The sequence below is a fragment of the Sinocyclocheilus anshuiensis genome, unplaced genomic scaffold (assembly GCF_001515605.1).
Source record: "Sinocyclocheilus anshuiensis isolate Anshui unplaced genomic scaffold, SAMN03320099.WGS_v1.1 scaffold315, whole genome shotgun sequence".
In the NCBI taxonomy this organism is placed as follows: domain Eukaryota; kingdom Metazoa; phylum Chordata; class Actinopteri; order Cypriniformes; family Cyprinidae; genus Sinocyclocheilus; species Sinocyclocheilus anshuiensis.
Window position 1 is genome coordinate 926,571 of NW_015548210.1, and position 27,503 is coordinate 954,073.

Genomic DNA, 27,503 nt, shown 5'->3' on the forward strand with positions numbered 1-27,503 from the left:
TTAGATACGCTGTTATTTGTAAATGCTACTGCTTATGTTAGCTTTTAATATACGGTTTTATCCTGATTAAAGCTTTAATACAGTACAGCAACCGTATGCGCGTCCATGTTTAATGCTTCTCATAGCTATGTGAAAATAAGTGTATAATTGGAACAGTTCATTGTTGGAGCTGAGCTGAATGAGAGAGAGAGAGAGAGAGAGAAAGAGAGAGAGATGAAGAGCGTGTGCAGAGCAGGGGCAACACAAGGAACAGGATTGGGAAACGCTGCTTTTGAACATTGATTTTGAAACTTGTGAATCCATTAGAATCGTTAGAAGATAGAATCGCGATTCATATATGAATACATTTTTACATGCACCCCTAGTTTTCTCTTCCTCTTCTCTAAAGCAGCGCAGCATGGCCTCGCCCCCTTTGCTGCCTTTTCCCGAGGGCGGGGTTTATCTGGGTTTGTGATGTCACGAACCCGGGAAGTAACTTGTTGTAGTCCCTACCAGCCGTTTTTGAGGCATTAAACTGCCAGAATTTTAAAAGACGATATCTCCGTTTGCATTGAACTTTCAGTTTCGTAACTTTGCAGATATTGTTTATGCTCAAACAGCAACATTACACACTAACTAACGTTAAAAAAGTGAAATCGCAATGAACCACCCCTTTAAATAGCTATACAGAGTGGGAATTTTTGACCAATGACATTTTGGGTGCGGCTACCCAGCGCAAAAGTCTTTCCCTCATCACTAGTCTACTTAAGACGGAAGAAATGTGATTATTCACTTGCTGCTTGTGAAGTATAACATACCTCCATGATCTCCAGTAATGCCTCTGTGACCATCTCCAGGGATGACAGAGCAAAGGTCTCTCTCTCGTAGGAGCCCGGAGGAAACGAACGATCCCTGTAGCTGGAACGAAAGGCGATGACCGCAGCCGATTTGACCTTGCTGATGCCGAACAGCAGGTAGAACTTTGGCAGGGAGAACTCTGTCAGACTTAGACGCAACACCTGCTTGGTCTCCTCTGCACAGCAGAAGAACAAGACACTTCAGTTATCAATAAATCACTGATCTATGAAAACATCTCTCTAGGGCAAAAATGTCATCTTACCGCTGAAACTCAGCTGGGAGCATGTGCAGAGGGAGTGGATGATGTTGATAACCAGGCCATGCGTGGATGCTCGCAGCGAAAGAGGCCCCGTGGCCACCAGCAGGGTCACGACATGGAAGAGGTAGGGCAGGTGGGCGGCAACATCCAGAGAGTTGTTGAAGGACAGCATGAGCATGTACCTGGCCAGGATAGCGATATCATCCCACATCAGGTGCTGCTCCAACGTTGGTGTGGGTGATAGACACGTCTTGTCGATGATTTTACACATCCGAATGATCACCTGTGGATCAGCACGAAGACAAAATTTAATTCCCATAAAACCCACTGTAAATTTAGATGAGAGAATTCCAGTGTTGTTATGGTAAACTAAAATGAAAAATAATAAAAATTAAATTAAATAAAGCTTAAATAAAACAAAATACAATGCTGAATATTCAACATTATATAAATAGGTTAAAATAGTTGAAAAACTATTATAAGAATAACTGCTGCCTTGGCAAAAGTACTAAAAATACTGAAACTAAAAGTGAAATAAGAATAAGACTTACTGAAACTAAAACTTAGAAAAAAACTGAAAAAAAATTTAAATATGCATAATAAATTTATAGTATAATAAATAATACTAAAATGTATATATAAATATAAAACTGTATATATAATAGAACATATAAAAATGAATATAAATAATACTGAATTAACACTGAAGAGCACAATACACAAAGGAACACTGAAGAAAACATATTTCCTTTTCTCATTAACAAAAAAAAAAACAGCTTTTAGGATTGTTCTGCTTGGAAATTTTTTTAAGAATTTGTTTGAATGAATTATTCAGATGTTAAGTTTGTCTGGTTCACAGAACCCAGCTGAGCACAATGAACCAACCAAAAGCTCATGATCACTATCTCTCATGACAAAGTGAGAGAAATAGAAACAGATAAGGTGGTTAAAGAGAGTAAGAACAACAGCGAGAGAGAAAGAAACCAACCAAACCACATCTGATTCTCACACAGGGCTTCTATAATTAGAGCTGTTGTTACAGCATCACATCACGTAACTTCTTTTTGCGTTGCTTTTTACATGTTCATAAACATTCTTAAAATTTGGATCTCAGCCTGTTCAAGTTTTTTCTGGTCTAAATGTAGAAAAAAAAAAGCTGAACTTACAAAGTGTGTCTGTGTGTGTATGTACGTCACCTTGCTAGACACCAGTTTGACGTTACCAGAGGCCAAAGCCACTGCTGTGTCTGCCATCACTTCAGCTTTGATGGATCCGAGACCTCCAGTTGCACTGGTTTTAATAAAACTATCCAGAACTACATCAAGTAGATCTGTTATCTGTAGACACAGGAAGTTGCCATCAGCTCAACAGACACGCTCTATAAACTGTAAGCATAAATCTTTAAGGAAGTGAGCGCTACATAAATACGACTGAAAGAACTGCAAATAGCAATGCATTATTTACATGGTTTCATTATGCAGCTCTTCATAAGCCTAAACACCCCTCAGCAAAACCCAAAATAAGATGCCTTCAATGCATGTGCCACATTAATACAATTCAGTTCTGTTACCTGTCCAAGGCTTCCCCAGATCTTGGCCTGAATGGATGGATACATCTGCTTTTCGTTGATTGTCATGGTAATGAGTTTGTCCAGAATGGCAGTGACTCGTTGGCGCTTGGCATCGTCGCTGTGCTTGCAGAAGCGTACCAGGTTCAGCAGCCAGGGAGTCATGTACTCCAAACACAGGTGCTTTAGTTCAATGCCTGAATACACAGAGGAAAGTTACTGGTTACCAGAACACTTCTTAACTCCATATTCTTATCTCTAGAGAAACTCTCTTAAAAATAACGGTTCTTTATTGGCATCTATGGTTCCTTGAAGAACCTTAAACATTCATGGAACCTTTCAGTTCTTTATTATGGAAAAAGTTTCTTCAGGTTTTTAAAGTGTTCTTTACACTACCAATAAAATGGTTAAGAACTATTGACTGAAAGGTTCTTTGAGGAACCAATAATGGTTCTTCTATCTATGGCATTGCTGCAAAAACACCATTTTGGAACCTTTATTTTTAGCAAATACACAATCAATATGAACATTTGTGGACTAATGATGCCTTCTAATGCAGGTGAAAAATAGCCTTCTAGCTAACTCTGGCATATTGACAGAAATGTTTATTAATATGCATTGTCCCTGTAATAAATAAATAAATAACAGCAGTTTTAAGTAGGAACTTCCTAGGAGGGCTTCAAGTCAAAACGGAGAAAGCGATTAATGATCTGAAACGGCTTGAGCACCTCAAGAGTCTTTTGAGAGTTTAATTGAGGGCTTAATGGGGCACTAACTGGACTTGCTGAAGCCAGAGATACACTCCTCCAGGAACTCCAGGGTCAGGTGAGGCTCATTAGCTGCTAGAGTCTTGCTAATGGACACGATGAAGAGGGTATTATTGGCAGGGATGCAGAGGCCAGAGGTCTCCAGCAGTTGGCCTTCAATCTTTAGGTTAAAGGTGCAAGTTAAGGCACACAGGAGGTTGTAAGCTGCAGACCTTTAAACAAAACAGAGACAGAAATATTCAGAAATTAATACACCAGCGTTGATATAAATACGTTTGATGGATTTAGATGACTGATCACCTTAAACTGGGGTCAGAGCTTCCCAGGTTGAGGAGGGCGATGTTGAGAAGGGTCCCCGGAACGTCTTTGGGCCTGATCTTGGTGTGCTGGGGGATGGAGTCGGGCTGAGAGAGCTCCCAACGCGTACGGATGTGGATAATCGAGTGAACTATGCTCTCACACTCCTGGTGCATGAAGGTCAACGGTGTGCCCTGGTTAGCAATGGTCAGCGTGAACTGATTTTCATCCACTAGGCAGATCTCCTCAATCTCTGAAGCATAGTAGATGTCGTTGAGGAAGACAGACTGACCCAAGACTCGTGTTCGTTCGGCTGAGGTCACCTGCACTGCCGTACTGCCCACCTGGAGCAAAGACAGAATCAGACATATTGCGACAAAACAAAAAAAGTGAAACCGAGCTGTAAGAAGAGGTGTTCATCTTTTTTCACACACCTTAATGGACACTTTGGTGTCTTTATGGGCCAGTTTTAGGGCATTGTGAAAGACCTTCAGGTCTTCTTCCAGTGCAAGAGTAGCTGCCGGAAGCTTCTGTTGCTCTGGTTCCACATACTCAGCCAGCCGTGAGGGCGAGTCAGTGAACAGTAACTTCTTGCTGCCTTTGAGGCCTGTCAGCAGTCTCTCATGGTACTTGGTGTATTCTCGTACCCATGTGTTACAGTTATAGATGTAGATGGTGGCCACATTCTCGTAAGCAAATCCTGGAAAAACAACAAACCATTTGGAGAGGAAGTCGGTCTTGAAGCGGTTGCTCGGACCAGCATGCGTCAAGTCCACTACTAGCTCATATGGTTTGGCGTAGTATGGTTTGAGGGTGAGAAGGACGTGGTATATGAGTAAGTCCCCATTAATCTGTCCTGTCTTGAACCTGTGAGGGAGAGGAAAACAGACAAAATGGAAACAAAGCCTGCAAACCCATCCAATGCTGTTATTATTAGATTGACCAAGCCATCCTTGAGAATTTTCAACTGCCATAAAAGCTTAAAGGTTATAAAAACAGACGAAATGTCAAAACAGACTGAAAACATGGGTGAATTCCCCATGACATACACTGGTTTATGATTTACCAAAAAAAAAAGCAGTCTAATGAGGTCTTTGCGCATACAACTAGCCATGAATAAATGTGACAAAAGCCACACGATGACTTGCCACACAGCGGTTCATGTGCAAGTCTAATATAAGAGCCCAAGCAGAAGTGAAACAACAGACAGGAAACTTATCGCTGGTTAATGAGCGTGTGCACCTGCAGCTTCAGTTTAAAAATTACCACTTCTCAAAAAAGGCTCTAGTGCTGAATTTTACAGCGTGCATACACTCACGCAGAGTCATTCGAGCCTCTTCAGATAACAGTACGTCAGAACAATCCAGTAACAGACCGAAAAGGTAAGAAACCATTTACTTTGTTTTATCTATGAGGATCAAGCTCCTCAATTTCATTTCAGTAATTTAATAAAATAATGACCCAAAGTCTCACAAAAATTAATGAAAGTTTATAGATTTAAGTGATAAATGGTATATAAATTAATGTATATAAAAGTATATATAGTTCCTAACATACTAAGTTTCATGATGCACACTGTGGATATCTCAAAAATTAATGAAAATATGTACATTTAAAACATACATTCTACATGAAGAACTAAGCAAGAAAAAATATCAAACAAACATTAAATATTTATTCAATACTTTTTGAAACCAAAATAGTATAGGAGTTTTCTCCTATAACACCTGACAAGAGATCAGAGACCATTCCTTCATCCAGAATCACTCCAGGTCCTTCAGATTCCCAGCTCCATGATGGTGCTTCTCCTCTTCAGTTCACCACACTCATTTTCTATGAGGTGCAGGTCAGGGAACTGGAATGGCCAGGGCAGAAGCTTGGTTTTGTGCCCAGTGACCCATTTTTGTGTTGTTTTTAAGGTTTATTTTTGGATTATTGTCCGGTTGGAAGATCCAAACATGGCCCATTATAAGATTTCTAACAGAGTCAGTCACTTTTTGATTTTTTTGACAACAGAATATGCTGGAGATTGTTTTTTGGTGAAAGCATTTTCTTTTCTTGAAGCCCTCCCAAACAAATATGTGGTGATGTAGGTGCTGTTTGATAATATTTTTTAAGGTTTTCTGACCCCGAAACTCAACCTTTTTCTGCTATTTTCTCCAGCTGTGGTCCTTGGAGAGTCTTTAGCCACTCAAACTCTCCTCCTCACCGTGCATTAGGACGATATAGACACATGTCCTCTTCCAGGCAGATTCATAACATTTTCTGTTGATTGGAACTTCTTAATTATTTACCTGATGGTGGAAATGGGAATTTTCACTGCTCTAGCTCTTTTCTTAAAGCCACTTCACTAATTTGTGAAGCTCAATTATCTTTTGCTGCACATCAGAAATATATTCTTTGGTTTTTCTCATTGTGATGGGTGATTAATTTGGAATTTGGCCTTTGTTTTCCCTCCTATTTATATTTCTGTGAAACAGGAAGCCATGGCTGGATAATTTCATGTTCATTATCACGCTGGTGTGCTCAAAATGATGAATATGAATGGGAATATATTTCAGATATATTTTACTCATAAGAATTTCTAGGGGTACCAGTAATTGTGTCCAACATGTATTTGAGAAAAAACATTTATTTCATAATGATATTTCCCCCCATTTTAAATTTTTATTCTCCAATGAAGGTTAGATTTTTGTGATTTTTTAAAATAAAAGATCAAAAGGATTAACAATGCAGGTTTATTTTCACAGCCTTCTTTGATCATAATTACCAAGGGTACCAACAATTCTGACCACGTGTGTATATAATTGAATATAATTGAATTTTATACATTTATACATACATGAACATCTGCAAAATAAGATTTATACACTTGTTTTTGACACTGAATGTCGCCAATAATTTTTGAATTAGTAGATTACAATATTATTGAAAACATTCATTTGATTTTGAAGATGAATTTCTAGAAAAATGGCAAGTATATATAAATAATGCGAAACATAAAAATTGAACAGAAAGTAAAAAAACAAAACCTTTCCTTTCTCTTATGTCTTGCAGAACCATGATAAGTCCCAGAAGAGTTTGTTTTGTGTATTTTGCATTGCTCTTCGGAACGCCACATCCTAACCCCACAAATGCAACAGAAAATACCACGTCTATGACAAATGACACAAATGGCACCAAGCCAACATCCAACAATAACAGAGAGACATCAAAACTAAACATTGCGACAACTACAGTCTGCACTCAGGCCACTCCTAAACCTGAGGAAGGACACTGTATTTTCTTTCTACCAACTGGTGAATACAACCTGCAACTGATTGTGGCTGCTCTCACAGTGGGCTGCTTGGCATTGTTGCTGACCACACTGATATGCGCCTGTCAGGTTTGTCACCTGAGAGGAATTATCTCTAGTCTCCAGCCTCGTTACGACAGCACTGACCGACATGCCAGAAGAGAGAAGAGTGAATCACCATGCCGGGATGAAGGCCAAGTGGACAGACGCCCAACTGAGACCTGCTTCATGCTATCAGAGGTCACCACAGCACAAGAGGAGAGTAGAGAGGATCAGGAGAACAAGACTGAGGAGAAGAATGACAAAGAGCAGCCCAGCACTGAGCCGCCTGTGAAGGACCCAAATGGAGACATCACCCAAGAGAACAGTCCTGAGCCTGATGCAAAAGCACCAGAGAACTCTGACACAGGGGTGTGATCACGATCAGACACTTAATCTGGTGTCACACAACTCCCCCTGGTGGCATTTCAAGTCTGCACCTGCTTAAGCTTTAACTGTTCTCTACTGCATAAGACTCAAGAAGGTCTGAAATATGAAAGTATAAAATTCTATTGTATTCTATAGTAAAATTCTGTAAGTATAAAGTTCTAAAGCACTGAAAATACTGCAAATAAGCCTGTCACTCTCCACATTGTCTCTCCTTATTTTAGGCTATAACAATATTGTATGACCATGTTTCATATGTGTGCATTTATGTTGTCTGTATTTTAAATAATACATCTGTATTTTGTTGTCACCTAAAAAGAAAGGAATATATCTATTTATTTTTGTTTTTTATTCTTAAAACAACAAAAAAAAAAAATAGCTGCCAATGTGGCAAGAAAAATGAAAAATATTTTCTCTGAAGTCAATCAGATCCATCCAATGTTACGATTAAACTTATCTTGTTTTAAGGATGTTCAAATATTTTTTGTAAAAAACATGAAAAAAAAATTGATTAGAAAATGACTGTGCCGTTTTGTGTTTTTGAAGAATAAAACAATTCTGTCTTTATTTCAAACCTTGAAACTATACACGACTTGGTGTTTCTTATCTGAATCAAAACTTAGGTAAAATTAAGATAAATAAAATTTTATTTTGCAGCATCATAAGAAAATACATCATTTTACAGCCACACCCACATTTCTGCTTTTCATTCACACTTAACACATGCTCACGTGATCTAGCACAATATATTCTCAGCATGTTATAAACAGAAAAGCAAACCATCCAGGACAGTTGATAAATGGATCGCCTCCTCTGACTTTCTGATTCTGATCTTTGTGATGAGAGACAGAGGAACAGCCTAGAAATGGTAAGATACTATACATTTGGTCAAAGAACCTTTATTGTTTGAGTCTAATTTTGTAAAAAAATTCCAGCTAGAAAATTTCGTACATATTGAACTGAATTCCAACATCATTGGGAAGAATTAAAAAAATTTTGAATAACCTTTTAAAGAGAAGAAAAAATTTAATCATTATACTCCATAAATATAATGCTGAGATATTTACAGTTCTTCCAGTATTTTTAACAATGATCATGGTTAAAAATAAATAATAATAATAAAGTATAAAATATATAAAATACACATGCATAAATAATACCCAAGAACAGTTAAACTGTTATGTGAATGGATACAATTATTGTATACATACTATATTACAGGGACAATCTCTTGAAGAAACAATATTTTATATGAAATATAAACCTTGTCAAATATATAAAATACAAGGTTAAATGTTACATGTTTTGTTCTCTCTCTATAGCCATAACATATCAAATATTACACATGGAGCTACCTTGTTTGTTCTTTTATTTGTTGGCCATTTTGCTGTCACTGAGCATCTCTTCAACCACAAACTCTGACCCCACCAACGCAGACACGATTCAGTGGAAGGGTGGAGAAGGTGCGAAAAGGTCACGAGTGAGAAGACAGAACTTAAACCTACAACATGCATTACGTTTACCAGAAAAGGCTTATGCTTTCTATATGTTATGGAGACTTGTGAACGAAGTTTACAACGATACAAACACCACCAAACCATTAATGATGAGACCAGACAAACTGGAATTTACAACATCAGAAGGGCCGAAGAACATGGAGATCGAGGTCAAACCATCTTCAGCTCCCATACAGGAACAAAGCACTCATTCCATCAGTATGACTAGTACAAATGACTCTACAGCTATGGCCTCTTTCCCCACTGAACCATCATCGCTAGACTCACAGAAAACAACTCAATTAGAAGATTTACAACTAGTGGAACAATCAACTCAACGACTCCAGACCACAATACAGAAGATTACAGAACCCAATCAAGTTATAGAGCAACCCATCCCTGATTCCACAACATTTAAAATTCCCTCCACTGCAGCTGAAGAACCTTCTACAATTGCCATACATGAACAGATCGACCAATTCACTGGTATTAATGGTACTAATAATTCTACAGCTATGGTGTCTCTCCCCACTCAATCATCATTACCAGAGTCACAGAAAACAACTCAATCAGGAGATTCACAGCTTGTTGAACAATCAGTTCAACGCGTCCAGACCACAAAACAGAAATTTATAGAACCAAGTGAAGTTACAGAGCAACACATCTTTGATTCCACAATATTCTCTATCAAAATTTCCTCCAAAGCAGAGGAACCTTCTTCAATTGCCCTTCATGAACAAATCGACCACTTCACTGATATTAATGGTACAAAAAATAACTCTACATCTATGTCGTTCTACCCCATACCAGACTCAGAGGAAACAACTCAATCAGGAGATTCACAACTTGCTGAACAATCAGCTCACCGTTTCCAGACCACAAAACAGAAAATTATTGATCCCAGTGAAGTTACAGAGCAACACATCCTGGATTCCACAATATTCACTACCAAAATCTCCTCCAAGGCAGCAGAAGAACCTTCTTCAATTGCCATACATGAACAAATCGACCACTTCACTGGTTTTACTGATACAAAAAACTCTACAGCTGTGGCATCTTTCCCCATTCAATCATCATTACCAGACTCACAGAAAACAACTCAATCAGGAGATTCAGAACTAGCTGAAGAATCAACTCAACACAAAATTCCCGAACCCATCATTCGTTCAATTGGAATAATTGGTACAAATGATTCTACAGCTATAATGTCTTTTCCCACTGATCTGCCACCACAAGAGTCACAAAAAAACACCCAGTCAGGAGCACCACAACGAGTCAAACATTCAATGCAACATTTCCAGAGCCCCAAACAGAAAATTTACAAAACCTAGTCAGAAAATTGTACAACCCACTGTTCTCATGTCCACCCTAAATCAGGCCACAACATACAGAATTCAACAGAAAACTCCACTACAATCTGCCATAGACCCACACATTTCAAATAATGACATACTTGCATCAACAATGGAAAATGACAACCTGCAAACAACTTCACTTCCACGAATGACAAAGAATGAGCAACCCAAAATAACACTGGTCAATGGAATGGTGCAAAGCATTTCAAAAACCACTCCACCTGCAAGGACGAAACAAACAACTTTATCAACAGACAAGCCTGAAATCATAACAAATCCTCCACACACACTCTCTGTAACTTGGCAAAATGGGAAATCCAACTGGCTTGTGACGGCCACAGATTGGAGAGTTTCAAAACATACACCACCTACATTCACTCTGAAGCAGCATATCCAAGACTCCACTTCACTTCTGCTGACAAAAGACAGCCCCAGTTCAGAGTCCACATCAGATCCAGAACACCATAAACCCAAACCGACAGAAGAGCCTACAAATCAGCACACTGAAAAAGTGTACACAACAAATACAGCAAAATCTTCTAGAGTGTAATGCAACCATTTACGACAACGAATACTCAGACTAACAAACGATACATTAGGAAGCAGCAAAACAGCTTCCACATCACCTCTTCCAAACCTGACAGAGAATCATTTAGTTTACTCAAAAGGACCAGAGGACACTTCTCTGCCACCAGGCATTAGTCTACAGGATACCACATCATTCATAACCTATCAGAGTAAAGCAAAAACACAATCACAGCGCACAACAAACAAATATACAATCCTTGGCAAAATGAAGTCCCATGCAAGTTTCACGTTGGTAAAGGACACATCAACTCAAGCTCCCACAGATGGAGTGCGATCATCTCAAACTATTCCAGTCTCCAGAGAAAAGCTCATTATGATGTTCACTCCAAATCCAAAACCTTCAGAAAAACATATTCATACCACATCAGTCGTGAGACATGGATTTCTGACATCAAGAACACAGGAAAATCCATCCTGGATTTCAACGAAACGGTCCAATATCCAACCCACTGAAACAGAAGAGTCTCGATCAGACTCGGCAAATCAAGGACCTACAGCAGATTCAATGCCAAAGGAAAATTACACCAATAATGATCTGCTAACCGAGACGGACAAACCAACACAAAGCATGAGTGGGCACAAACCAAGTACGACAACTCATATAGCTACAACTAGAACGGTTTCACAAAAACCCAAGACATTTATTTTACCAACACACAAATCAGCTAATACCGCAATAGAAGATGACACGAAAACTCGCATAGATATTTTTGGATTACTCTTCACTTTTGGGTGCCTCATGTTGCTGATAATAGTAATCTTGCTTTGGGTAATATAGAGAAGATGGCAAGCCCGGCACTGGGGGAGCAACATGTGGGTAGCAGGTCCTCCCCTCCTGTGGGGAACATATCATTCAGTCTTGCAGAACAGCAGTTCACACACTGCAATACAGATGAGGAAAGAGAACATCAAAAAGAAAAAAATAAAGCAGTGAAAAGAAACGGGAAAGCAGTGATGTTCATGAGACTATCGCCCTCAAGCAACAACACAAAAACCTTGTATAAACATGAGGATGTCACAACCCAGGGCACTCTCTAATACTTACCCTCAACATGACAGCTTTTTTTAGCTAAACAAATTCTGAATTAACCAATTCTACAGACTCCTCAGTGAGTCACAAACTTCCACACAACATGTTCATGTCTTGCATATGCAAACACTTAACTTTACATGAACAAATGACCGCTAATATATACACGTTGAGATTGTGTGATTGTATTTTTTTTTATTGTTTTAATAAAAAAGCTATTTATAAACCTGTTTTAAGTAATATTAATATGATTCGCTAAAACAAAGAAGAACTTGTTGAAAAATGTTAAATTTACTTTATAATATACAATGGAAAGTTACATACATGTAAAAAAAAAAAAAAAAAAAAAAAAAAAAAAAAAAAAAAAAAAAAAAAAAAAAAAAAAAAAAAAAAAAAAAAAAAAAAAAAAAAAAAAAAAAAAAAAAAAAAAAAAAAAAAAAAAAAAAAAAAAAAAAAAAAAAAAAAAAAAAAAAAAAAAAAAAAAAAAAAAAAGTATACGTCATGTGGTAATGACCATCTTCTCTAACCAAAGACCTCTAGCTGACTTTCCCTTTTGCTTGGCTCACATAAAAACACTGTGAGCCACTAAAACACATGCCACAGAATCATTCGAAATGGAGTGGGGATTTGTGTCTGTGTGTTTGATGAACAGATCAATGAACTAAGGGAAGAAACTAGTCAGCACATGTAAAATAAGAGCCGAGTGCGGATGGATTTAGCTAAATTGTCTGACTATGCCATTTCTGCTTGACACACACAATATAAAGCATCATACACTCGCAAAGCTACATTAGTAGGCAGAGGATGCGTCATTACTGGGCCGCATTAGCAGGCTCTGAAAGAATGAAGCAATTGAGAAAGAAAGAAGGAGAGGAGGAGAGAGAAATAGAGAGTGGCACTGGAAAGGTTCTGTACCAGTGCTCTTTTGTTCAAAACACACACGCGCACACACACACCTGCCCCGGGCAAGGACACAATGGTGAGGAGCTTTAAATCAGTTACCAAAAAGCGTGCTAGGAATGATACTACACTAAGAATTAAGAACTGCTTCATTATTAGTTTTAATTTAAACACTGAGTTTTACAGTATGTGCTGATTGTGTGGGAAAATCTGAGAGCAACTGACTAAAACATGGTCAAATGCATTAAACGGAGATGACAGTACGGTACTCTTACTGATAAGACAACAGCATAATCAGAATAACAAAATTCATACAATTAGGACTTTATTTAAATTTCTGCTAGATCAGAAATTGTGTTCATTTTAGAATTTTTCCCAGTTGGAATTAGTATTTTTCATCATACTCCATCCCAGTCATTTAAAACTCAGACAAAACATGTTCAGACCTGAATTACAGGTTAAGTGTTGCTTAATGACTGAAGAAAGAATGAAAACAGGAAAGAGGGAGGGGGAGAGAGCAGAAAAGAAAGCAGAGGAAATGGATGCTGAATGAGGGAATCCAAAAGAGGAAACAGAGATGTCAGCACTTCCTCTCTCTCTTTCTTGTACCAGGGCATACACTCTACTACATCTCCCCTCCCTGCCTCTCTCTCTCCTCTGCTATCATAGTGCTCCCAGAAAGAGACCTGCACAGAGAAAGACGGGATTTGGATTTTACTGCAGCATAAAACAAGAATAGCATAAAAAATAAGAGATCATAGCTGTGATAATCTGAAGATCAAGCAAGAAAAAAAGAGGTGAGGGATGGAGAGAAACTGAAAGACAGAAAGAGGACAGGAAAAACGAGCACAGAGTGATGACAAGGAGAAGGTAAGTAATTCACAATGCAGCAAGGTTTGCCTGAGGAAGGATTAGACTCACAATCACACATTTTCAGGTTGTGTGGCATGATATGAACAAGCTTTTATGCACATTATATATAAATGCTGTTTGTTCCAAGCGCGTGCTTAGAGAGTCAAGCAGAACTAGGTGCAGGCAGATCTGCAGAGCCGCTGCATGAAGACCTTCACATCTCTCTGCTGTACGTTTGCATGTGTAACACTGATTGTCAATCTCAGAATTTATGCCAATGCTTTGACTAGCCTCACAACTGCAAACAAAAGAGGCAGAACACATAAAAATACTTTTTGTCATCATTCGCAAAGATTATATAAGACTCACAGCCATCACTCACTATAATTAGATTTACTATCAACACAAACTATAATCAGCATCACTGCTGCCACTCACTATAATCAGAATAAACACTGCCATTTTAATCACGTACTATATTCAAATTCACTAAAGTTCAGACTCATAGTCATTAGGTGGCATCAGACATACTATAATGAGATTCACCGAGGTCAGACACTTTTATCCCCATTATAATCAGACACAAATTGCATTACTCAATATAGTCAGACTCGTTTGCATCACTCGCATTAATCAGACTTACTGTCATCAGGCCTAATCAGTCACTCAATATAATCAAATTAGGACTCACCATAATTACGTAGCATCAGACACACTGTCATCAGACTCACAAAGGTCAGACACTAAATTTCATCTTTGTTATGAGACTGTTTACACTCGTTACAAAAATCATACAGATTGCATTACTCAAAATTGCATTACTCACTTATTACCAAATTTATATACTCAATCCGTCAGTATAATCAGACACAAATAGCATAAATCAAACGTATCATCACTCACATTAATCTGACTTACTGTCATCAGTCCCAGTCACTCAATATAATCAGGTTCACTAAAGTTCAGACTGACTGTCATTACTTGCTATACAACGCACTGTTATCAGACTCATTTTCATTATAATCAGATTTCTATCACTTACTATAATCAGACACAAATAGCATTAATCAATAAACTTACCATCACTGACATTAATCTGACTTTCTGTCATTAGACCCAATCACTCAATATAATAAGATTCACTAAAGTTCAGACTGATTGTCATTACTTACTATACAACACACTATTATCAGATTCATTTTCATGTGCATTATAATCAGATTTCTGTAATCAGACTCAATATATTCAGACTCACTTAAAAAAAAATCAGTCATGGACATTAGTACTATACTACAAACACAAATAACTTTGGATGCATCCTGCATATAGCATGTAACAAACAAACAAGCATTCAGCAAAAACAGAAATCTCTTGCAATTGTCTACAGGAACACAATGAAGATGCCCATGTGTGCAGCGATGTCCTGCCTGCTCTTGCTGTGGCTTACGTATACTTGCGTACATGCAGAATGTCCCAGTGTTTGTTCCTGTAGCGAGAGCCATCGGACAGTTGACTGTTCCTGGAGGGGGGTTAGGCATCTGCCTATTGGCCTGCAGCGAAACATTCAATCCCTCAACCTGACCCACAACCGGCTATCTGACCTGGACCACCACCTAAGCTCTTTCACACATCTGCGCATCCTTGACATCTCCTATAACCGTCTGCTTCACTTCCCAGCCTCGCTGCCACGGGCATTGTGGGAAATCAACGTCTCAGGAAACCGTCTGCGTGTACTTAACAAGGATGACACAGCGTACCAGTGGAACCTCAGAGTTCTGGACCTGTCCGTCAATAAGCTGGAGCGTGTGGTCTTCATCAACAACACGCTCCCCAACCTGAAGGCTCTCAATCTTAGTCATAACAAGTTCTGGACGGCACCTACCAACATGCCCCAAAACCTGGAGATGGTGGATCTATCCCACAACACTCTGGTCCAGATCCTGCCGGGGTCCCTGAACTGGCTACACAGGCTGGCTCGGCTCTACCTGCACACAAACCGCTTTACCACGGTCAGGGAAGGGGCATTCGAGCATCTGCAAAGTCTGAAGCTCATCACTCTAGGGGACAATCCCTGGGCTTGTGAAGAAACTGCCAATATCAGCCACCTGTTGGTGTGGACCAAACACACTTCCGCCCGAGTGTTGGGCTGCCCCTGCCACACCTGGCACACCTGCGGAGAAGCTCACCTGTCCAGGACAGGGAGCTGGCACTTTGGCACATACACGCTGTCCCCATACGTCTTTGGAACCGAGGAGCCAAGCCATCCATATGTACAAGCGGTCACCACACACTTCTGGTCGGGGACGTCACTCCTAAACACCAGGGATGACCAAACAGGATCTAGAAGCACCAAGGAACAGGAGTCTTTCAGAAATGGTTTTCTCTTTACCTCAACTTCAGAGGCTTCCCATTCTAATACTCATTCAACTACAGAGGGCCCAGTAACAACAGGCGACTTCGTCACCACCGTCTCCACCACCCGCAGGACCACCACTCTCCGTACGCGGAGTGTGAAGAGACCCAATAAGAACCTCAGCCGAAACACAAGCTCAGGATGCAGTGTGGGTTCACTCTACACATCAGTCTGCTGTACGCTCCTCCTGATGGCCATGATGCAAGGGCTCTGAGGCTCAGCCGAGTCACACGGTCCTTCGATCAAACTATAAATTCATTTTAACAATAGGGCTGGGACAAAAAATCGATGCATTGCGATTCTTGGATCGATTCTGAGATGTGCGGAATGTATCGTGATTCTCTCTCAATCGATTCTGAGCTTAGTTTTTAACAGCAGATGGCGCTCTAGGCTAGTTTTTAACCGCACACTCAAATGCTCACGAAGAAGAGTGCTTGTGCGTTCGGCTGAGTAATGTAAGTGGTTAAATGTACTTGCACATCGGCTTTTATGCTTTTATGATGCGAGATTAATGTAAACACAGCCCACTGTGAACATCCTTTTAATTCGCTTCAACCTTTTCGAACTTTATGAATGATTATTTTAGGTTCAAATGGTGCGTGTGTAAGGAACTGGAAGCAAGCAGACTCCGGCTATTTCTAAAGCACGCAGTGCCATCTGCTGTTATAAACTAACATCAGAATCGATTCAAGAGAGAATCGCGATGCCTTCGGAAAATCTCGATGCAGAATTATTTCCTGATTCGCGATGCATCGATTTATTGTCCCAGCCTTAGTTAACAAATGCTCAGTATTTTCAAATAATGTTAATGTTTAACATATTATGAAAACATTAAATGGACTTAAACTTTCAAAACAGAACAGTCTCACAATGTACCATTGTAGTGGAGCAACAAACAGGATTACCGGACATACAGGTTCACATGAAATGGGTGTAGAAGTATTTCATATGTTAATCAGATTAACTTCTGACAATCCATTCTGTTTTAAAAATGATAAGTTAAATGCATGATTCTGTTAATACTTCTGCAATAATAAAAACATGAACAAAACGCATTCTTTTTTAATCAAAATTCTACACTGTTCAATAAAATCTAAGACATTTTTTAAATACAAATGATAAAATCAATATAATGAAATATAATGATTTTCATCAGATTACATAGATGAGATTGTGATGCAATTCAATAAAGAAATGTGCTTTTTGTCCACATAAGTATGATGGCCAGTAGTGCACAACACAAAGAAAACAAGCTGCAACGCAACAAAATTAGCACAACACAACGGAAACAAGCTACAACAACGAAATTATCACAACACAATGGAATCAAGCCGCAACACAAAGGAATTAGCACAACACAGCGAAATTAGCACAAAACAACAAAATTAGTCCAATGCATTGTGTTATGGAGGTTTCGTTGTGTTGTGCACTACTGGGCCACCTGGGCCATAAGGGTACAACCCTGGCATTTACTAGCAGGGGTTAATAACCAGCCAAACTTTCACCACTTGACTACAACATATTACTTGTCCATCCATAGTCAAAACAGATTCCATTTGAATGTCATTTAAAAACAAAGTTTTATTTAAAGTAATAAATCAGTCACTAAAATGACCAGAAAACTACCTGCCATGTTCCAAAAACAACTGACAAACATTACGCTTGATTCAAGATGGTCTACCAGCACCTTCAGCTTCCAAACAGCTGGTAATCCATCTTTCACAACTACCTAAAAACGTAAAATGTAGCTTTAAACCTGATGTTAACAGGATTTTCCAGCTGGGAAAGCAGGGTTTATTTTTCTCAGCATCAGGCTTTCATTATCATGGCTGACTCTTCTGACAGAACACAAAACATTTAGAAAGCCTGTTATTACTAATGGCAGTGATAAACTGTTAAGTCAGGTTACCCAGCTATGTAGGAATATAAACTTTAAAATAAGACCCAATTTGGAAATCTTTTGTCGTAAACACAGCAACTCAAGCCAGTCTTCCAATTGTCACCATGATACCTCATGAAAAGCAAACAAACTATTTGTTAAACAAAGGGAAATCTTGTCAGCATGATCTTTCCATCACTGACCCTCCTTTTTGAAGAACCATGTGACTTCTTCCACTGGTGTCATTATTAAAAGCGTCAGCATGTGCTTAGAGACACTGCACATCACCACTCGCAGAGATAAAACATCAGCATTATTTACGTGGATCACCGCCGGTGAGTACCCGGGGAACGTTCTAAACATTGTTCTATGTTCTATGCTCTAAATTATTTCTTTGGAATGAAGCAAAGTGTTCACAAATTAAAATTCAATTCCGAATGATACTCAACCTCTATAAACATAAATTAATCTTGTATCTGAAAAAAAAACTGCTCATATGTGTTAAACATCATTATGGAGCTAATAAAAAAAGAAGTGCTTATACTTCTATATACTGATATGATTTTTGTGTTATGTTCTTCTCAGATCAGAGACATGGCTCTAAAAGTGGACATCTGCGTGGTTCTGCTTGTTGTGATGTTCGGCTGTATGCAGGTCCTTAGTTCAAACACTACTACTTCATTTACCACCACTACCACCACTGCCAAAAACAACGTTGCTAATCAGAATGGGAACGGTGCTAACCAGAATACGAACAGCGGAATTTCAACCAGCACCTCCACCAGCAAGACTTGGACTATGAACAACACCACATCATCCAGCTACAAAAACAACACAATCCAGAATGCTAAAGAAGGAACTGTCAGCGCCCTCATTGGCAGTTCCTCTGCTTCCTCCGCTTCCTCCGTGACCAGCTGCTTCAAACTTCCGCTGCTTGCGTTCATGACTTTGAGCTTTCTACAGATGATACAGTGACCATCAACCTCCCTTGGGCTTTGAAGGCAGACAATAATGTGAGATTCTTTGGAGACTTAAGTCTTTCTGAAATGCTATGAAACTTTCGTAGATGTTATACAGCTTGTAACAAACCGCTTTTTGCTTAACATTAGCGAAAAATATTTCAAATATGAAAAATATTGGTAATAATAAAGAAGGTCATATTTAAACATAAAATATTATTTCAAATATGAATAATATACAACCATTATTAAACGAGCAATCTGAGTTTTTTTTTTTTTTTTCTGTAAAATGCTGTAATATCTTCATAATTTAATCAACAAAGGTAAATCTATGTATCTGTAAGCTGTTGTTAGTTAACTGATTGTTTTTAGAAGCAATAAAACATTGAACAAAAGAACAATGTGTGCCTTTGTAATTCTTTTGCAACCATCGGTCAGGTATCATGAAGTCTTACCTGCGAGTTACATAGTAAAACACAGGGTTTCCGTTCTTTGAAGTTCCAGCCTGGTAAAAGATGTTAAGAGTCTTCAATGCTTTAAACTCTTCTTTCTCATGCACCTGGTGTCTAAAGAAAAATAAAAACAGTTATGGACTCCAGTTATGAACTGCAAAGTAAAAGTGGGGCTTCTGCTTTAAATAATTGGGTTAGAAAAATAAAACTAATTCAAACTGACAAGTCTTTCATCTGTAATTTTTCCTGGAAAACTAGCATACCATGCAAAAATGGTATGCTTGCAAAAATACCATGCATACTGAAAACTAAAAAATAAATAAATAAAAATAAAAACAGCAGCCTTCTCTACCTTGTCATAAACTCCTCAAATTTGGAGCTGGTGAGATTCAGGCTGGACCAATGAGTATCTGCCACAGGTTTGTGTTCTGGGGGACCCAGGTAAGCAAGCAGGGTGGCCATCTTATCAAAGGGCCTCCTTCCAACAGCTTTATGATCCCTGAAGAGTTTGGAAAAATATTTTTTGATTAACTTAAACTTCACTGAGGATTTGAAAAATTATCAAAAAATGTATGCTTGCATTACAATATTTTACTGTAGGATTAATACAAAGCATGACATAAAATGTACAACCGTCATTCAAAGTGAAGGATGATAATTTTCACAACAAAACTGTCCCTTGTATTTAACAAATACAATAAGATCAGAGAGAAACAAGTTTAGAAAAGAGAGTAAAAAATGCAAATCAGTTCCCAACCAAATATAGAGATTTGAATGAGCACAATTCCAAAAATCTAATCCCAAGAAAAGCCTAAGCTGCATTTTCACTTCCAGTAACAGTCTCTCTGACCGCATGAGCTGGATGATAACACAAGTCTTTTACAGACCTGCTCACCTGTTACTAGACAAATACTGGCCGATTTTCTCTTGGTTGTTCCACAGCAGCCTGTGCAGGGCCAAAACATTGCCATCACTAATGAAGGACAGGCTGTGGTTGAGAGAGTCGCTCACCGGACAGTCAGAGGCAATGTCCAGGAAAAATCTACAAGAAAACCCAAAGTTTAAACTAGCTGGTGGCAGGATCTAAATCCTGAAGATCACTAATCACTTTCTTACCTTCTGGCTGCATCAAAATTACTCTTCACAAAGTCATTAAATGGCCTCATGTGTTCCTCTTTTGTGAACAAAACATGGTTGGCAATACTTTGCAGGATCTGCGGACAGATGACAAATGAAATATGAGTCTTTATAAAACAGAAAACTCCAAATCTTTCCATTTTGTACACTGATGTCTTTCATAATATATTATCACTGCCACGACCATCAAGTCCATGCCCTGCAGTGATTTTACAACTATTAAGTGGGTTTTAGTCATTATTGCTATTATTCTAGTGACTTATCGATTAAATAAACTCTACTAGATGGTTGATCAGTTGACTTTCTAGATCACGGACCTGGTTCTGACCTGGCAGAACTTTCTGGACCAGCATCAAAGCAGCAAAATCCAACTTGGCCAACATAAGCTGGTACAACCTGTTTTCCAGCATGGACAACTTTTATAAAAGTAGTATTCATTTTATCTCTATGCAAAAATTCTCACCTTTGACGTGAGTTTAAGGCCCCTTTCTATCCTGGGTAGAGGCTTTTTGTCGAGAATTCCAGCCTCATATGGAGAGACTATAGCTGGGTTCACAAAACGCAGAAACATTGCACTTCCTACAGCTCCAATACTGTTCTGTGGGAAACGCTGGCTAACCACCTGAAACCAAAACAGGTAAACACAGAAATACACAGGAACGTGAAAGAAGGACTTTATGGCTGAGGTAACATATGCCATGTCATTAGGATAGCTCCAATCCAGAACCAAAATTCATAATCACATTAATATATCTGAACATTTCCAAGTCAAATCATGTTAAATTATTTTTTATTGGAAGTGTACTTGATCATATGATGATATCTGTTGAGTAACTGGATAACATGAGGTTCTGTGAGGGAACTATCTGAATGAAATAGCACCAGAGGCTTTAGAGTTAAAGTGTAGGAAGCAGTTTGAAGCCGTTAAACAGTCCAATGATGGCGGAGGTCTTCACCAGTGACCTTTAAGAGTGTTAGAGAAGAAAAAAGGGAACAGCAAAGCGTTTAAAATGGCACTACAGAGAAATGCGTTTTACTCCGAATAAACGTTTCAGGTTGAACAGTCAAGCGTAAAATCATTCTGGCATTCAAATAGGGGCGAAGTTCGTTACCAAATTACATAACCCACAATGCACCACTGCATTCAATGCCCTGATAATTTCCAACCTTCAGTCCTGAGAGTGACGGCTCATGCAAAGATGATGGCCGGAGCTAGAGTTTGTTGTTTTTCCTGGTGCTGGTGCTAAGAGGTACATTCAGTGAAAGCTTCGGCTTGCCAAAAATCAGGAAATTAGTAGATATGATTTGATGTAATGACAGTAATGCAGGCCAGAGGTGCACAAGAGTCTCAGATTAATGAAGCGAATCGAGACAGGAAGCAGATACGTCCGCCATTCACACTTACTGCTTTCCTCACTTCCTTTCTGTCTTTGACAGATGCTTTAGACAGGAGAGAGTGGCAAGTAGCCTACAGAACAGAAATGAGCACAAACAAGTCATGGCACAAGCTAACACACACACACACACACACTTTTTCTACCTATTAGGCCATGGAGCAAGTTTGGAGTCTCTTATGTTCACCAAGGCTGCATTTATTTGATCAAAAATACAGTAATATTAAAAAGTAATTAAAAAAAATATTAGAACAGTTTAAAATAACTGTTTCCTATTTTAATATATTTAAAAAATGTAATTTATTCCTGTAATGGCAAACTGAATTTTCAGCAGCCATTACTCCAGTCTTCAGTGTCACGTGATCCTTCAGAAATCACTCTAATATGCTGGTTTGCTGCGGAAGAAATATTTCTTATTATCAATGTTAAAAACAGTTTTTTTAATTCTTTGATGAATAAAAAATATTTCCTGAACAACTGACCTCAAAAAATCATTTGTAAAACCATCCTTTTGTAAATTATCACACTTTAAGGCAGAAATCTAAGAATGGTTTTATAAACTATTTACACAAATTCGTTCAGTGCAGATTCTATGTGGCCTTCTCATCGTATACACAGGAACTAACGTAAAATATGTATTTGAAATAAGCTATTGCATCTAATTACATTACAAAGGTCATTTTTCTGAGCTTATTTGTATTAAATTGTGCACAAATAAGACCAGAACGCAAATTTTGATTTCATGTTGGCTTTAAACTGTTCAATTAAACATTCAGTCTCCAAAGCAAAACTAAAGCATATTTGACATTAGTAATATCATCGCACAGATTAACACGGGGATTCAGACATCCACAGAAACAAACTCAGGCCTCTTTGCGCTCCAAGCAATCACCTCAGAGGTTTCTTCAACCTCACCTGAAAGAGACAGTGACAGACGCTGCGGAGCTGAGGTGGAAACTCGCCAGATGAGCTGATTATGGCCCGAAAGAAGCGATCGGTCATCCGTAACAGATTGCGCTGGTTCTCCTCCAAATTCTCACCGGTCTCAAGTCTGCAGGAAGAACACAAGCCAATCATCTCCAACCAGAATCTGAACATCACATAGGCATGTCTGCTGTCTTTAATAGAGAACACAACACTGTTGAAACAACACGGCACTAAAAGAGTTTATCACATAAAAGTACACAAAAACCAATGTCCTTAAAATCAAACATTCAAATATATTTACATCACAACTCATTACTAATATGCTGACACAGGCTGAGTAGGAAAATACTTTGATTTCTAAATACCAATTGAAATGCAAGAAATGAACCACACTGATCTTTATTAACCACACAGAACACAGTGTGGTCGGTGCAAACCAGTTTATCCTCACGGCAAGTGAACCTCTATTTAAATTAGTCTGGTGTCAATTCTCTTTTACTTTCCGTAGTTTTGTTCATGGTATTGGGATGACAGCATGTTTTGCAATCTGTCCATGATGCTTCTTCCTAATTTGCCTAGCTTTTATCAAGTGACAGGTGAATTTGCACCCACATACCAGTTGCGAATGACTGATTTAAAGGTTCATTCGGACAGATACCTGGTGGGATCCACCTCAAAGCTCAGCATCTGCCACTCAGTGCCCGTGATCACTGCCCTGAGCAACGGCTCCAACAGCTTCTGCAGATACGTTGCCCCGTACACCTGAAAAAAGGAGTTTCCATGAGTTCCCAAGAGGGAAATTCACAACTAAATTAATCGGGATCATTTGCCTCTTTGAATAATCATTTGCACGCCAGGGGAACCTTACAGGCACCTTAAAGCAGAACGTCATGATTTTACTGGCCAAGCTGTTGCCGCGGAACAGTGTTTGCATGGAATCTGCCAGCTCCACCTCTTTAGAGAACATATTCCACAGAAGCTGATACAGGAGATGCCTCGAATCAAAGAGAGTTACCAGAACACGTGACAGTTCATCCTGAAAAGACCAAAGCTCAATATAAATTCCACACACTACTCAAACTTGCATCTCAATTTTATTTGCAACGTTTCAGTCATTTGACCTTCTTTAGGTTTACAATGTGCAAAGGAACTTTTATGACATTTTTTAAATAAAACGGTGAGTAATAATGGTTAATAATAATGCACATTTTCTCATTTTATACTATTAATAATACTTTAAGTTAAATCATTTAACAAAAAGAAAAAAAAATAGTCGATTTCTCAGGAAGTTCTCAACCAGACGCCTCAGCAAACTTTCAAAGGGGGATGCAGGATGACTTAAAAGTATTTAAATTCAAAAGATTATTATTACTATATTAAAATAATCTAACTGTAATTGAAATAAAAATGCAAAAAAAATTAAATCAAGATAAAATCATTTTTCTTACCCCTGAAAAAGTATTGTTAATATTAAAGATAATATATTTCTTGAAACCTTTGCAATCACAAAATTAACTGTGCTTAATTTATAATTTAATATATCAATACTCCAAGGTTGAGAACAACTGCTCTAGATAAAAAATATAAATAAATAATAAAAACAGTTAAACCCAAACACAGAAATAATAATATAGATGGCTGAATTGTTAAGTAAGGGAAAAAAGACCAAAACACAATTAATATGTAAATCAGCTTTAGAAAAGAAAAGGAACATTGCCAAATCAGTATGCGAATAATCATTGATGGTTAGATTTTGACTTGCAAACATTCTATTATTGTACGTCAATGGGAGATTCTCAAGCTTGAGAGATTTTCAATGTTACATTTCAAAGTTGATAAAAATGTGTATTAAAAAAGTTTACAAAAATGTGTATTAAAAAATATACTGTTTGTTGCATACAGAATTTTGAAAAACATTGTTTGAATTATGTCTATACTATATGGTACAGTTATAGCTGAATTAATTAACTACTCATCTTGCACCATACAAAAAAAAAAAGTACAGATTATTTACTTAAAGTACCCACCCACTGAGAACAAGGCACCACATTGGCCAGCGCCATGGCGATAGGTAACTCCCCCTGATCCCCCATCATAGTGACAAGTTCCACAAGCCTCTCAAAGCGATCGGCCAGCGCGGTCTCTGCCAGTGTGTCAAACTCTGTACCCTGCTGCAGGATCTTAGTGAGGACCTCCATGAACGTAGCCCTGGTCTGAAGGTCCTTATGATAGCCCAGCCCTGCAAGAGAGCGGCAGACACGCAAACTTTGATTAAATGCATGAAAAAGTCAAGTCACCTTCATTTATAAAGCGCTTTAAACAATACAGATTGTGTCAAAGCAGCTTCACAGTAATAAACAGGAAAATAAGTGTTAATGTTGCAAGGTTCATATGAAGTAGATGTACAATAATGCCATTATTCAGCTCAATTCAGTTCAAAGTCGCTGTTACAACATTAGTGTCATTATTCAGCTTAATTCGGTCCTAGCGTTGAATTGATAATGTTATTGAATATATTACTATATGGTGTTAAAGATTTGTCACAAAAAGTCATTACTTGTCCTGAAGAATAAGTTTTATTTATGACAGCGTTAAAGAAGAAATGAAATGTAAAATGAATAAGAAAAAATACATAAAAAATACAATTAAAATAATTAATGATCTAAAATAAAATTCAATAAATTATTTACGAATTTAAAGTGTTATTTGAGAGGTTTATGGCTTGATTCTCTCACCAATAGAGTGCATAAGGCCGCTGTCCACATTGGCGTTAAGCAGGTTGGACATGGCCAAGACAGTGCAGTGCCTTAAAGACGCCAACCGCCTGGACATCCCTCGCTTACGTCCAGTCACCTGCTGACCCTCGTCCTCCACCTCACTGCAGTCGTTCAGCAAGTTCATGAAGAGGGTGAAGTACCTGTGGAGGACAGCAAGGCAGAGTAATGTACAAACTCCATGACCGGACACTAGGGTTTAATATGGAACTTGAGAGTCTTACTTTAGGAAGAGCTGAGATTTGGCCTCCATCAGCTCCACACCGTCCCCCTCCTCTGGCTGAAGGGGCAGGCCGGCCAGAAGAGACACCACCGCTTCCATACTCGCCTGATCCAGATCCCTGTCAATCACAACCATACAGCTTATAGTAAAAAAAGAATTTTCGATTTGCATTGCACATACGAACTTAACGTTTCTCAGAACAAAAGTCCAATGGAGGTTGTTCAGTAAACTAGAATATTAATGATGCCATCTGAATGAAAATAATGCGTTCACGAGGATGTTACCTTGTGAGGCATTTCACATCATCATCTGCTGCCTGGTTGGATGTTCCCATCACCCAGTCTGTCAGATACTCCACCATCTTATTCCTGAGACACACACAAATTTGATGCATCTCCAGAGCAGATATAAAACATTGCAGATAATCTGTCTATCGCATAAAGAGCAGGACTACAGTAGCGTTTTGTTGTACCTGAACTTCATCTCTTGGCAGAAAGAGAGGTCATCTCTGCACTCCATCATGATCTCTACCAGCTGGCACAGTTTGGTTTTGATCTGGATGGCATGAACCATGTTGCCAAGAATATGCACATACCTATAACACACAAACAGGCACACAAATACTTATGGTTTAAGCACAAAGAAATCAACAATAAAAGGTGACATAGATTAAGTTTTGTCAAAATCTGCAAGAATAACTTGTGATAATCCTGATAGCATCAGTAAAAATGGGTTAGAAATGACAAACTAATCAGTAAAGATTTGCCATGTATGCCAGAAAAAAAATGTATATATACATTTATTGTAGTCTTTAAAGCTTATTGTTTGATTTTAAGCTTAAAAAGTATAATAAATCATTCTTAATAATTAAAAAAATAATTAAATAATTAAATAATAATTAAAATTGAAAATAAGTAAAAAAAAAAAAAAAGAAATTAATACTTTTATTCCACAAAGATGAATTAAATTGATCAAACTTACAGTAAAGACGTACAATGTTACAAAAGATTTATATTTAACTTTATAACTTCCTACTCATCCAAGAATCCTTAAAAAACACTTTTTTGGAAAAAAATAAATAAAATTGTAATAATATTTCACAATATTACTCTTTTAATGTATAGTTGACCAAATAAATGCAGTCTCAGTGAGCATAAAATACGTTTTTATAAAAACATAAAAATACTACCAGTCCCAAACTTTTGAACAGTATAATTATATACAAATTTTATCAAATTATATTACAGCGGAAATTTGAACTTCTGGTACAACCAGGCAAGCAGAAATAAAAACTGAACTGTAGAGCCCTGGAGAAATTTCTCAAATTGCTCTTTAGTAAAAAATGAAAGACTGGAAAGAATGTAACCTGAAACATTAATTTAGAGAATGATCTTCACAGCAAAGCTGATTAAAATAAGCAAACAAATGACTTACCTAACCAGGTTAAGCATCATGGTCTCAATGCTGGCTTGACCAAGATGCTCTGAGCTTCCTTCCGTATGGTTGTCCAGAAGGTTCTTCATGATGGCGATGGTCTGCTCCACAAACTGCGTGTTGGTCTCATTAATTGGCACCTAAACATATGAGCACAGAGGCATAAGTACCAATGACATTTGATGTAAGTGACATAAATATATATATATGAAGTAACTATGGCTAGCTGTCTCACCGGCCCA

General features: G+C 38.2%; 1 protein-coding gene across 1 annotated transcript in view; it reads right to left on the reverse strand.

Annotated features, from left to right (window-relative positions):
* The window catches only part of LOC107653735 (neurofibromin), a 61,285-nt gene that overhangs the window by 9,571 nt on the left and 24,211 nt on the right, over positions 1-27,503 (reverse strand). Inside the window, exons 26-42 of the mRNA XM_016440550.1 lie at positions 24,858-25,069; positions 23,705-23,866; positions 23,489-23,592; positions 22,819-22,954; positions 21,915-21,977; positions 20,973-21,131; positions 20,489-20,586; positions 20,268-20,414; positions 19,725-19,871; positions 19,376-19,486; positions 4,162-4,594; positions 3,731-4,071; positions 3,440-3,642; positions 2,667-2,860; positions 2,293-2,433; positions 1,100-1,379; positions 798-1,012 (exon numbers count right to left, since the gene is read on the reverse strand). Of these exons, the coding sequence (XP_016296036.1) occupies positions 798-1,012; positions 1,100-1,379; positions 2,293-2,433; positions 2,667-2,860; positions 3,440-3,642; positions 3,731-4,071; positions 4,162-4,594; positions 19,376-19,486; positions 19,725-19,871; positions 20,268-20,414; positions 20,489-20,586; positions 20,973-21,131; positions 21,915-21,977; positions 22,819-22,954; positions 23,489-23,592; positions 23,705-23,866; positions 24,858-25,069 (3,146 nt within the window). The remainder of the gene's footprint in view (positions 1-797; positions 1,013-1,099; positions 1,380-2,292; positions 2,434-2,666; positions 2,861-3,439; positions 3,643-3,730; positions 4,072-4,161; positions 4,595-19,375; positions 19,487-19,724; positions 19,872-20,267; positions 20,415-20,488; positions 20,587-20,972; positions 21,132-21,914; positions 21,978-22,818; positions 22,955-23,488; positions 23,593-23,704; positions 23,867-24,857; positions 25,070-27,503) is intronic.